The sequence below is a fragment of the Beta vulgaris genome, chromosome 1 (genome assembly GCF_026745355.1).
Source record: "Beta vulgaris subsp. vulgaris cultivar EL10 chromosome 1, EL10.2, whole genome shotgun sequence".
Taxonomy (NCBI): Eukaryota; Viridiplantae; Streptophyta; class Magnoliopsida; order Caryophyllales; family Amaranthaceae; genus Beta; species Beta vulgaris.
The window spans coordinates 50877799-50892449 of NC_079202.1; the positions used below are offsets into that span (position 1 = coordinate 50877799).

General features: G+C 35.3%; 1 protein-coding gene across 1 annotated transcript; it reads right to left on the reverse strand.

Moving 5' to 3' along the window:
• Positions 1–2015: 2015 nt before the first annotated feature.
• LOC104905525 (long chain acyl-CoA synthetase 9, chloroplastic) lies at positions 2016–13035 on the reverse strand. Its single transcript, XM_048641450.2, is given in 13 exon segments — positions 2016–2433; positions 3162–3247; positions 3250–3367; positions 3436–3570; positions 3652–3783; positions 4186–4303; positions 4670–4899; positions 5760–5933; positions 6049–6180; positions 8580–8843; positions 10701–10781; positions 11098–11559; positions 12504–13035. Coding segments are annotated over 12 exon segments (2082 nt in total). The 5' UTR covers positions 11545–11559; positions 12504–13035; the 3' UTR covers positions 2016–2268.
• Between the last annotated feature and the right edge of the window lie 1616 nt (positions 13036–14651).

Sequence of the window (14651 nt, forward strand, 5' to 3'; positions counted from 1 at the left end):
GTTATTGAGAGAAACTAGTATTTAGGTCCGGACATTATCCCGAGTTGGTATTGATTTCCGAACTTGATATGCATTCCATTTCCATTAAAATATAATGAGCAAAACTCAACATTTAAACTATACAAATATAATAATGTGAACACCTAAAGCATAATTAAAAATTGGTTGAGATGACATTGTGTTGTGTATAATAACAAGAGGTTACAAGTTCAAATCTATGACTTATGTACACATTGGACAATTCTATTGGAGTAACATAGGTGCCACATGACGTGTATACATATTACATTGTCACATACGCTTTTAATATATTTGTATAGATAGATATTAGGAGAATCTATTACCAAATAAAGTTATGTTTCAGATTGTAATAATATAATTTGCGATGTCTAAATCCATAATTGCCTATCTCAAAATTTGTGGTTCGTATATGTAACAAGACATATATTGTTATACCAAAACTTCAACGATCATTTATTCATACAAACGGTGATATATTTTTATTTTTAAGATATTATCTGAACTAAAATGGTTGTTGCATGACTTGCATCAATATAAAACATAATGGAGTAATAAATTTTCCTCAAAGAAGTCTAACATATGGTTAGAGCTTGAATTGATGTCTCATAATGAAATGTCAAAATGACATCTTACAAATTTTTTGGTATCAAAGCTAAATCAAAATGGTATCAAGATAGAGTTATTTGATACCAAAACTAAAGTGACTCTATTTTTTATACCAAGGTTACATTTTGATACCAAATAACTCTATTTTTAATACCACTTTAACTTAACTTTACTATCAAAATTTCGTGAGATATCATTTTGACATCTCGCTATAAGTTACTAACACTTTCTCGTATGGTTATATATATATATTTTTTGGGCCCCCATTCAGGGACCCGTGGTAAGATGAATTACTTCTGGGCTGCCCTGGCATAGGGCCACTCACCTAGAGGCCCAACAAGCCCAACCCCCTCCCCTCCCCTCCCCAATATTGAAATTTGCTTCACCAAAATTCGAAACTTGATCTCCCATGTGGAAGATAAGAAGCGATACCATTGGATGGACATTCAAGTCCAGGGCAAAAGTACGCATACTATATTATATAGACGGAGGACCATTACTGGAAAGGAACATATACCTGAAACCTTTAGTAAGATGAGATAATCATTCTCATCTTTCCACCTTCCACCTTCCACTTGAAAGTAAATGTCATCCTCGTATCTAAATTTTCAAACTTAAGCAAAGATTTATTACCCAAAATTATTTGAAACCAATTATTCTTATAATGTGATTGCATTAACTTAACTTTTAATTTTTTCTGATTTGGAATTTAACTGGTCACAGATGTGACAATTCCTGAAACATAAGGGGGAGACTAGGTAACAAATAGTGACCCGAATCTCGCAGATATTTCAATTCTGGCAAACGATGACGCTTAGCTTCAATTGGACTAATTCTTACCAGATTACTATTTGCAATTTGTAGAAAAAAAAAACTTTCATTTAGATCGATTAGAGTGATAATTGGGAGTTACCATGGAGAAAGCCACCACAAATCGACAATGCCTCAACTTTGCAATGATGGGAATCGAACCCCCGACGATGAGTTAGATAATCTTACATTAAGCTTCAATTTAATTCTAACTTTTATGTAGTAATATGTAGCGATTTCATTTTAGAGTTGATAAACCTTAATTGGGCAAGATAGCAGTTTAATGAGACACAATTACACAAACTTACATGAGATCAGTTTCATCAATATATTTCAAAGACATGGTATTATAAGCTAGATCTTGAATTTTATAAATCATCCTTATGCATGATGCATTCTAGTAGAGATGAACACCACCTCAAAACTTAATGAAGAATAACTAACCACATTATAAGTTTTACGCTTCGATATCTTATGATCCCCAATAAATTTACCAAGTAGTTAGCTGTTCATGCCATATAAATTTGGTGTGGTCTATCATATACGACGACAAGAAAACATGTGATTAATGCAATCTCTAACAAAAACCTAACGGTTTATAGCTCATTCATTGGCATTTCTGTAACTTGCCTGTCACATTATCATGAAGAGGACCAAAAAAGTACTAAATACAAAGTGCTGGTCCTCCCTCCAAAAAAAAAAAGGGGGGGGGGGGATTTTGTTGATACGTAACATGTTACATAGAAACAAGCAGAAGGGAGTGAAGAAGTGAAAAAGTACCTTGCAGTGAGCTCATCTATCATAAATCATCAGATTCTGCACATTGTATTATCAAGAGTATAACATGGCGAGCTCGTCAGAGAATGCCTTTTTGACGACCTCTCTCTTGAGCTTCAGAGCAGCTGTTACTAATCCTGACTCTGGAGTCCATGGTTCTGAAAGCAATTTGATTCTTGTGGGGATCTCAAACTTCTGTAGGCGAGCCTTCTTAGCTTCCTGCACAGCAACATATCATAAGGAATCGAGAAGTAAAACTCATACACAATTCCATTTTTTATCTTTTAACTATATTTGTCTCGTGTACTCTATAACATCACAATGTCCTCTCCTTACCATAATATCGAAAGATGCAAAAAGCTATTTTTTAATTCGAAGTCTATACATATGTACGTGTAAGAAGGGAACATGCATTTTTTTTATTTGACTAATTTCACAGAATAAAAAGGAAGAAGTTAGTACTTACAGCCAATTGGGCAGGTAGTAATGGATTTATACGTAATCATACAAAGGCAATCTCGTACCCATGTCTATAGTAATCTGAACTCCATCCACAAAACATGTGCTTTTCCTTCATAAATTTCCATCACAGTTCATTACCACTAGATGATAATGCATTAAGATGGACATAGGTGACTTTTTTTTATGAAGCATTAACATGGACATAGGTAAGTGACTTTTTTTTTCTTTGGCAAAATAACATAGATTTATTATCATTACCACCAATTTATTAAGGTCTACCAAACGAGCCATATCATGCATTGACTGGTAAAAAAATACCCACCAAATGAAACCAAGCACATATTTTTTTTCAAATGTACATGTTACAAAGGGTTTGAATTATGAAAGTCAAGTCAAAATTTTTGAAGAGGAAGAATTTTGAAAAATCTTAACATAAATAAAGCTAGATGCGTGTAATCCAAAAATTCCTCTCTGCACAAACTAACCTTTACTAGTGACCCAAGCACTTCTTTGAGAGTTTCTTCTTTCTGACACAAGTCAGGAAAATCATTGAAACTAATTCCTTGTTGCTAGCCACATCTCGAAGAGCAGATTCCGAAGCTACCACAAGAGCAACACAATAGCTATGGAAAGGATCACAATGCAACATGATGTTCTCAACATAGGGACTCGTAATTAAAGCTGCCTCAACCTGCACGAGAAAATTTACTCAGGTTTTGGATCTGAAAGAGTCAGGAACCATTGTCAGTGACAATTTACCTTTCCTAAGGAAACATATTCCCCGTGCTGAAGCTTAACGATGTCCTTTTTACGGTCGACAATCTCAAGGCAACCATCATCATGAAATTGTCCTATGTCGCCAGTGTAGAACCACCTCATCCCGGTCTCGTCAACCTTCCAAAACAATAAGATAAAACCATAAGTGCTTACTACCATTCTTTTCACAGAAATTAACCAACAGAAGTCAAAACATACCTTGTACACTTCGTTGGTTTTGTCTTCACTTTTGAAATATCCAAGTGTGACATTAGGACCACCAATAACAATTTCACCCCTAGGCATTGGTTTATCGCTTAGAAGATATCCCCCTTCAGACCAATCTATTAACTGTAACACAAGATGTTATACTTCAATAAATTGACAAGATAAGCACATGTAAAATACTAACCAATATCATATTACAGAGATTATAGATGCTGCACCAGGACATGAATTGAAACACCATATCTAATCCTTGTTCTCAAGTCAAGTTAGTTTAATTTATGACATTTATTAGTGTAGCTGTGTAAGCGACATGCTGATTGAAATAAACCTTGGCGTTAAAGTAGTACATCCCAAGGAATGCAAGTACATAGAAAGAAGCCAGCGGTGGGGATTTGATGTCTAACAAAATGGCAAGGAGAGGTTGATAGTCTACTTAAGAACAGGTGCAGTAATCAATGTAAACCCACAGAAAAGCTTACAGTTTTTTTTAGAATATATAAGAAAAGAGTCAATAATGTCCCTCACCTTTATGAATGAGCATGGAAGAGGAGGACCAACACGACCAACGGAAGTATCGTCATACTCTGTAAATGTTCCACCAGCACAAGTCTCGGTGAGCCCATAACCTTGACCTATTGGAGCACTAAATTTGACCAAAATGTTAAATTCTGCAGAATACTCGAGCAGTCTGATACAGACAATTAAGACTAGTAGCATAATGTTGCACATACATGCAAAGATACAGCAGCTAGATCTGGATGTTTATAGGTAAAATTCGGGATAAGAAAAGGTTTTTTTTTTATGTGAACCGGATAAGAGAAAGATAGTCCCTATACATATATGCCACATACAAAATAAAAGTAAAGAGGGAAAACATGAGACATAAACGGAAGGAAACAAACTTGTCCCTATCTAGCTTTCAGTCAGAATGCAGGTGTAGTCATGTAGATGCACCAAGACAAAGCAGAAGATCAATTAAGACACATGAAAAGGCTATGAACATACTAACCCAATACAAATATTGGTGAATCTTTGAGTATCACCAGAAAGAGGTGCACCGCCGGATAAAATGAAACGTATATGACCTCCCAGCACTGCTCGGACCTTTCTAAACACTAAGAAATCCCAAAGAACCCTTTCTGGACCCCTTGCACCAAACCAGCTTCCGTTCATTGCAGATAAGCGGCGGTTGTATGCAAATTCAAATAATCTTTTGGACAGTCCACCCTTGGCATCAACCTAAACAGCAGAAGATATCCAATATAGAAGACTTCAGTAAGTTGCAATCATAGAGAGAAGTGGAAAGTTTCACCCAAATTAACGAGAGAAGCTGGATATGATCAGCGTCATCAAGTTCTATGTTCACACATCGTGGAAATTTAAATTCACCTAAACCCCTCCACCCACACACCTAAATAAGAGAAACTAAATAAAAAGTTGCCAGACAAAAAGGGAATCAGAGTACATAATTTTTTGTTGGGTTCACATGGACAGTAATATGCCCCTAAAATACCACAGCATTTGTTAAGCAACCATAAGAGTTTCCGTGGATACCAAACAAAAAGAAAAAGAAAAAGGCAAAGTAGACAATCTGCTAGCTTGCTGTACCCATGCTTCCATGCATCTGGTAATTAGGTGAATCCAGAAAAAACTAATCCTAGTGATATGTACTGAGGGTCTGTTCCATGCAACTTATATTTTCTGAACTTATCTTTTTTTTTTTCGAGAGCTTCCATAACATTTTTTTTTATACCTCTCTGAGGTTCTTAACTTTTCTGAAATTTTCTAAAAATAAGTAAACATAAGTTGAACATAACAGACCCTACGTACATATTCTAAAACTTCTAACAACTCACAGTTTTTCATACGCCTACTAAATCAACTGATAAAGATAGAGTTTTTCTTTTTCTTTTCTTGAGGGAAGGATAGAGTTTTCCTTAATGGTGGGTAAATGCCTCAATCAAATACTATTTGCATTCCCCTCTGAGGCATAATATCTATGCTTAAGTTTGATTATTTCTCACTCGAACAAGAACTCCATTCTGAGAAAGATAAAAAGATATGACAGCATAAATAAGCATGAAGATCTTCTTACCAACCTTTCTGCGTACACCATCTCGAACACGGTCTAGAATTGCTGGCACTGCTGCCATCAACGTAGGTGCCAACACGGTGGCATCTCCTTTTGTACCCTTTTTTATCTTGTTTGATGTGTCTGTCAGTGTAAGAGGGGATCCATATCCTATTCTACCTCCAATTGCAGCTGCTATGTTCTGTAGTAGATAAGATATGATAGTTTTAATGAGATATGACGTGTTGATAATGTGAAGAAACCAATGTCCAGCTACGCCACAAGGAACTGTTGCACAAATACCATGCAGGTCATACCTCAGCTGCTAATTCCAGGATGTGAGCAAGAGGCAAATAAGCTAAATAAACATCTTTGCTGCCAAGTCCGGGAACAATAGTCATGACAGCAGAAACTGTAGCAAGTACATTACCATGTGTCATCATTACCCCCTGTAAGTTGACATCAAAACCAAAACACTTTATAAACCTGTTCAAAGAAATAGGTAGTGGAGAGGAGGATTAAGAAGAAAATTCACAATACAAATAAACACCTATGAGAAAGTAGAAGTCTCTGTAGAAGTATTTGTCCACATACTACACGTGTGACATAGCAGTTTTTCAACAAATCAAAATTCAGTTAACAGAAACTAAAAAATCTCCTCAGTCCTCCCTATATGTATTTTTCACGTTTATCACGTCTCTTTTTTTTTCTTCTCATTTTTCTTGAAAGAGAGATACCACTTCAAAATATCAATAAATGGGACATTTTTTCATTGCACCCATGCTGCACATCCATTTCAGCACCAAAAAAAAAAAACAAAGCAAAACAAGGATAAGTGCTCTGTTCCAAGGATGCACAACTAGAAACCCAAAACTAATGTGTCTCTCATTACTTTCCAGCAAGAGAATACAGATGATAAGCAAACAAGCCAAGCTCCAGAATAGTTACCTTGTTCCTTCTACACCAAAACAGTCGAATAGAAAATGTTTTGCATCTTATACGGTAGATGATGCAGCAGCACACAATCTCAAAAAATTAACTCCAAACTCCAAAGAGATGTAGCCAGCTTTAAAAGCGAAAGATATATATTCCCCACCTTCTAACTACAATAGCACAAAATACACACATATGGCTATTGGCTCTTGTGCAGAGACGAATATAAATACTTGCAGTCTCTGATTCTAGAGTCTACCGTTCCTGTTGAATCAATTTTATGCAGAGACTGTCAATACTATTGAGCCAATATTGTGCAGCTTGTCATCGGAAAGGGTAATGGTCTGTCATGGAAAGTTTCCTTTGGAAGAACCCTGAAGATTGCAAGAGCGGGAGCTTACTGGTTTGTTGGGTGTGCTTAAGACCCTATCTTCATTTTCTCAACAGCAATAGCAAGTTATTGCCAAAATGAAGTTCCTAATAGTTCAACTACACTACCCTCCTGGTAAAGGCACAAAAGATGATGAAGTGCAATGCTTTTGAAAATTATAGACTAGCTAAAAGTAATTTGACTCTCCATAATTCAATGGTTGATTTTACTGATCCATGAGATTTAGATGCAGTTGATTAGGTTATCCATGTTTGTCGAGAGCATCAAACAGCATCGACCACATTAAAGCATCTGCCTTTTCTATTAACATCTAGCACACCTTTGACTAGGAAACACCCTTTATATCTCATATGTCCTCGCATCTCTTCCCGAAAAAGGGAGGTGGAAAAGGAAGAAACACTTGCCGCCAAGAAACCTATCACTGATCAACATTATCTGAAAAGTTTTCATTTAACGATCTCAAACATATACGTAACAATCAGGGGAAAAAGGAAGGTTAAGTTAAAATTTACTTTTTTTCAGTCCTTATTTGATCTAAAGCTTTTCTGGGCTCTATTTTCTTCCTCAGGCAAAGTTTCACTTTTACAAGCAATCACGATCCAAAAATCTTTTAAGTCCCAACAGAATGACGGATTTTATCAAGGACAGTACTGCTCCATCAGGGGGATTGTCGCATCGAAATCCCCAAAAGACATCTGAAATACCCAAAGTTCTTCCCACATTCAACGGATACCCTGTAAACCTGAAATGGATAGTCAAGAAATGCACCACCTAAGTAGATATTTGTTTCTTTTCCAGACGTGTACAGAAAATTATGTTGCTCCATTCTCCATCTACTGATTTCAATCTGACTCTATAAGTGGCAAAGGACCAGATCTTGGTCTCGCAATTATGTCAGTACAAGATGAATCAGACGAAAAAATATTGTCCAGGGATAATTTATCAACTTTGGTTTGTGAAGTACTAAATGAGATGTTTGATTAGAAGTAAGTTTTTGCGATTAGTTACTTTAGGATCAAAGGCCCAAAGGAAACAGTATCTTCGCAATTGTAGTTTAAGCAATTTAAAGGATCCTCTTAGGAAGTGTAACAGTAAGCAGTCATACATCTGAGACCCCCAACTTGCATTAGCCCATTAGGTGGAGAAACCTTATTAGATACAGTGGACTGATGGTGATGATATACTACGAAAATATCACCATTATTTGCATTATCAAACAGATAAAAGCCTTTCCCACCTGAAAGACAAAGGAATGAATAACAAAAGGCTGAAGATGATAGGAAATTGATGCTTGACCAATAGATCGTATCACTTAATAAAAAATCCCACCATTGTTAAAGCTATTATTCATTTACCCAAGAAATATCAAGAGATCAACGAAAGCGATTCAAAAACTGTAGCTAACTCATAAGTAGCTAATTATGGCAGTGGATCAGGTGCAGAACAGCAAGAGGGGCATGAAGGAGAAGGAAAAGACATAATAATCTAAACCATAAATTAATGTGGGTCTAATTGCGTACTCACTTTTGGCATGCCGGTACTCCCACTGGTATACATTATTACTGCGATATCAGCTGATAGAGGTAAATCAGCATCAGCAGGATTTTCTCGTCCGAGCTTTTCTACAGCAGCAAATGAAATGACACTCCAGCTTTCCTCCACTAAAGAGACATTAGAAGAGAACTCGTCATCCATACATATAACACGCTTTACAGTGTCGAGCTGCCCACTTATCTCCACAAGCTTTTTCATTTCTTTCTGCCCACAAATTACAGTGGTGACCTCTGTCTGCATAAACTCAGAGAAATTCAGTTAAGTAAAGTGCAAGGGAAGTATCAGATACGGTAAAGAGAAAATTTCCAAATTTATGAATTTTAAACAAAAGTTTATGAATCTAAACAGTTCAAATCTAAAAGGAAAAGGAGCAGTCACATCATGTTGTAAGGGGCTCCGAGTAAAAAAGCAGTCAAACAAGTAAGATGGCCAATAACGATTGAGTTATAAACTAGTTAAATATTAAAATGAAAAAAGGATATGATAGAAAATGATCAATCACACGTTATCTATTCTGCATGTAGTACCATTGACAGTTGACACAAAGGTGACACTGGGTATTTATAGTTGTAGCCACAGATCATCATAAGAGGGAACATTTGGAGATATCATAGAATTATGGAAGCAGATGTGGCCGTCATTTATCTAATATAGGCTGCCTTGAACCAAGACCCGCGACCAATGCCATATAGAAAACTAGAAGTATCTGACAAGCAGAGCAAATTAATAAAATATTAAAATCCTTCTCCCCTGTCAAGGAGATTTGTTTATAAAACGTAAAGAAGAAAAAAGACAAGACTTGTCCACTCATTAATGCAGAAATGGCTGCATATAAAAAAGGCATACATAGAAAAAATGTAGAAAAGCAATTGAGAGAACTTTAATGCCCAAAAATCTGCCTAGATATAATTAGTGGCTAAACCAGATTTAGGAGCTTCTACGTTTGTCATTTAGGGGAAAAACAGAATGACTCTGAGGACATTAAAATGGAAAATAATTCATGCAGCATTCGAAATTGCTCCTTCTTAGGCTTTTGCACATATAATGTCTATATAGTATATACCATTAGCAATAACATATTTTCTCAGGCTTATAGATTATGTACTACATGATTTACAGCCCTTTTCACTTTCTCCTAAGTTGGACAACCAAAGCTAGCTCTTTGGTTCTTGCCAATCTTTCATTTCCTCCCGTCTCTGTTAGTAATATAACTAATGGGAGTTCCCAGGAATCTATTCAGCTAATAAGATCAAGCTAGATGCTGAAGAACCTACTCCCACTACTTTCATAAAAAGATTATACTCCTTCCATTTCCTATAAATTGCAACATTTTTTAATATTTGTCCATCCCATATCAATTTCAACATTTCTAAACATAGCAAGGACCCACTATTTTTCAGCTTTCCTCTTTCCTATTGTTGGACCACCAAAACGAGGAAGCCCAAATGCAACATCAGCAATGCAAAGGCCTATATCCCAAAAGATGGGGTCGGACGCATGAACCAAGAAATTGTCTCATGTGGTCGTCCACAGAGGTCCTCTTCCTCCACTGTTTCCTATCTAGTGCTTATGCCTTATATGCAATTGTAAACCTATTATCTTCATAGCCTTCCGAAATCCCTCCATTTAAGTTATCTATGGTCTCCCCTGGCTTCTTCTTAAATCCTCAACTCTCTGTGCATCTACTGGTCAATGTTGCACGTGCTCAAACCAATGTAGCTGGTTCTCCCTTACCTTATACTAAATATTTGTAACTCTAACCTTCCCCCAAATATCTTCATACCGAGTTATATACCTTAGGGTATGAAAGTACACAAGTCTCATGTAGATGAACACGCATCGAGAATTTTGCAGAGCAGATAGGATGCCACCTTTGTGCAGGTATTAAAAGTCCATGACTATACCATTACTGAAAGTTCATTACAAACTGACGAGTGACGACATTCAGCGCATTTTCATGTGGAAGGAATTTGCACCTTTGTTGGGCATCAAATGCCCCCATATGTAGAAGTACAAACAACAATAAATGCCATGGGAAAGAAATCAAGGAAGAAGCAGTTACAAAAATTGTGTGTGTGAGAGAGAGATAACCTGATTCAATGAATGAGATAAAGCTTCCTCTCCTAGGGAAGCATATATTGTCACAATAGTAATGTTGCGCCTGAAACAAGCCTGGCCAATTATTTCAATGTTATACTTCATTCAAAGAGGATAATACGTCAAGACCGCCACAAACATTGAGAGCACATATAATCCATCAATTAGATAGCAGAACCTATAATAACATTGTCGCCTCTTGTATATAGACAATCACCAGTAACATGCAAATGAAACATACAGTGAAGAATAAGTCCTATTGCATCAATGTTTCTCTTTGTAAAGCTCCATGCCTAATCATTAATTTTTTTCATTTCTCTTGTGTCTACATCTAATAAATAAAACTTGAATATCAAATCCGCATGATACTGTGAAAGGATTTACCATGTACCTGCATTGCAATATACCATTCCTCCCGTGTATCAGCAAAAATTGCAGCACGTTCATTTCTGGAATGTCCAAGTTGAGCCAAACCAGAAGCAAAACTGCAGACTGTTTCGAATGTCTTTCCATAGGTAAGCCACTCATACTCTCCCAAGTGAACTTTCTCAAAGGATCTCCCATCTTCTGTTACTTCAGTCTCCTTGGCAAGCAGCTTTCTGGTTCCAAGAAGGGGCTTGTCTCTATGCTCTTCACATGACTTCTCAAAAAGTTCAGCAAGTGTTGAAACGCCCTTCCATGCCGTTGTCACAGGGGAAGTAAACCGACCATTCCTAATTGCATAGCCAGGTTCCCCACCAACATCAATAGGCAACCCTCTTTTTTTCCCACGCTTAGTATTACGAATTATAAGGGTAAAAACAAGAGGAACAAGAACTCCAACTACATAAGGACTCATCTCCTAGGTGTATACCTGATATAAGATCTCAATATCAGATATCCACAAATAAAGACAATAAAAAAAAATTCAATTATCTGCAATCAGCTTCCATTAACAAAGATTCAATCACCTTCAGTTTATAAGACATGACAGCTTCATTGGTAAGAGAGCACAAAAGGTCTCAAACCTCAATTCAAGCCGCACCTTACGAAGAAAACCGTAAGCAACATCAAAGCAAAATCTATATTACTATTTGGACTAATCCCAGCATGCATGAACTCCTAAGAAGTTAACCAAAGTGCACTAAAAGGTTACATTTTGATTGCGGGGGAAGTCCTCAAAACCTCTCTTCTCAAATTGTTGGGATCCAAAAGCTAGTAACTACTTGATCCTTAAGCAATTCATGGACTTATTGCAACCTTAAAGTTTAAACAGGACAATACTAGAAAAGTGAACACAACTATCAAGCAAAGTCACTTCACAAATGCTACTCCCATCAAAAAAAAAAAGGCGAAAGTTGGTCAACAAGAACTCAAGAACACCTTGATGGGTCCCACCACTTGGGTATGAATATGAAAGATTGCAAACACAATTTTACTACAAAAGTTCCAAAATTTCCACCCACAATGTCAAATATATCAAGTTAAAAATAAAATCAAAAACACCCCTCATTACCCTTACAAAAAGGTGGCTTCTTTTTTCCTTTTACTTCCATTTTTTACTATATAACAAAGAAAACAGATAATAATTACACAATTAGAAATGGGTTTCACTATCTCACACCACTTCTTAGTTCAATAACTTCTATATCAAAACAAAAAAAAAAAAAAAAAACTTAATAACACCCAATATATATTCTGTTAGAAAAAACATGCAAGTAATGATTCAAGTACTTGTAATCCCAGAATTTCAAATGTACATCAAAAATTGAGTAAACATTATTGATTGATCTCAACTTATGAGGAGAGAGAAAGAACCTCAGTGCCGCTGCAGAGTAGTGGTAGAAACTTGTCCTTCCTACTCTCTCAATTTCTCTTTACAACTGTGTGATTGTAGTATTTGTGGTGTGCAGTAATTTAGTTTGTTTTTTTCTTGTGAGTTTGGGAAGTTAGTATTAAACTAGAAGTGAAAAAGAAAAAATGCAGGTGTCTGAGAAATCGAGGAAATTAGTCCTCAAGATTCTCTCCTTTGTTTTTTGTTATTTTTCTAGGTTTTCTGTTTTGTTTTTTTTTTTTGGTGAACAAGAACAAACTTTTTATAAAGGGCAGCAGCTTTTGGATTTTGCATTTTTGGGGGACCTATGGAAATAACTAGCAGAAATTTTCTTCACTTGTCATAAGAACTCAAAAGTCAATTGTCAGGATTTTCTCGATTTTATTCAACTTATTTTAAATTAATCTAAACTTAATTATAACATTTTAGGTAAACTTATTAAATTTTATATATAATAATTTGATTTTATGTCTACTTATTTTTATTGAGTTGAAATTACTAAACTTGTTCAAACTTATTTTTTCTGATGAAGAATGGAAATCAGATAAATCAAACAAATCCGTTAATTTTTTATCCTTACATAATTCTTACAAGAGAATATTTATAGTACACCTGGGTGTACCATGCTCATGGTACACCCAAGACTATTTTCTCCAAATGAGCAAAATGAGCGAATCAACAAATGAGCAAAATGAACAAATGAGCAAATGAGCAAACATTTCTACTCATTTAAGAAAATGAGAAAATACTTTTATTACAAAATGAGCAAAATGAGCAAATGAGCAAATGAGTAAATGAGCAAAATGCACATATGAGCAAATTTGGTGTCAAATGAGCACCTGAAGTTCTAATTTATTATAAAAATACCTTTGGGTGTACCATGCTCATGGTACACCCGGGTGTACCATGAGTGAACTCTTCTTACAATATTTGCACTTTAGATATACATGTTATGTATATCACCTCCAAAAAAAATGTGAAGAAATTTGTTAGATTATATTATAAATATTTATTCTCATAATCTATACATATACATAATAGAAATTATCAATGATTTAAGTAATACATTCACAAAATTACAAGGATTATGCAATGAAGGAAATATATTATATAAGATGGTTTGATTAGTAATTTGTATTATACTTCCTCCGTTTCTTTTTAGGTGACACATTTGCATAGTGTTTACTATTCACAGTTTAAACTTTAATTAGCTTTGGTGATTTACATTTTAGGAAAAACATAGTCATGTGGGATCTTGTTAGATTCGTTTGAATGTGAATTTTTTTAATATCAACTTTTTATAATTTTTACTTATTAATAATTGAAGATATTAATGGTTAAAATAATGCATTGGCAAACGTGAAAACAAGAAATGTGTCACTTAAAAAGAAACGGAGGAAGTATATGTTTGGTTAAATAAAAGAAAATCTATGAATAATTACACTCATTTAACATGATAAAATTATTGCGTATTAAATTAGATTATTAGTCAACGATGTTTTACACTTTTATGAATACCACCTATTATCTATAAGAAATATTTAAAGTGTAATTATTAATAATCTAAATGAGGAAGGAACAAATGGTGGCTTCAGTTTTAGTGAAATTACAATGCACCAACACCATACACTATTATTCCAAAGTTCATTGATCAAACAATTTGCTATATAACCATTCACAAGTATTATATGAAGGTGATGATTTTCTGTGATTTTTACCATTAGAAATACAAGTTAAAAAGTTTTTTGCTATAAGCCTCTGACTCTCCAAGTGAACAACTTTTTCCATTTGTTGTTCAGAAAGTTCATGCTGGCAATTGGCATAATAGTGTGGCCCCCCTGAGTCGATACCCCACATTTTTTTGTTTTGCTGTAAATTTTTGGAAAAACTCCACAATTAAAGCAGAACCACGAGCTAAGGATGTGATCAACAACACATTTATCCTATTTACCTGTTACTCTGAGAGCCTGAAACCTTAACTTTTTTAAGTTACAGTTCTCAACAAAATCACTGAGGGCCAAAAATAGCCAACACTTGATCTATCAGAGTATCAGTCCAATTGACCTAAAAAATTATAGGTAAGATGAACATATCTCCCAAGTCTTATGTTGCCATTATTGTGTCCCAGTTTT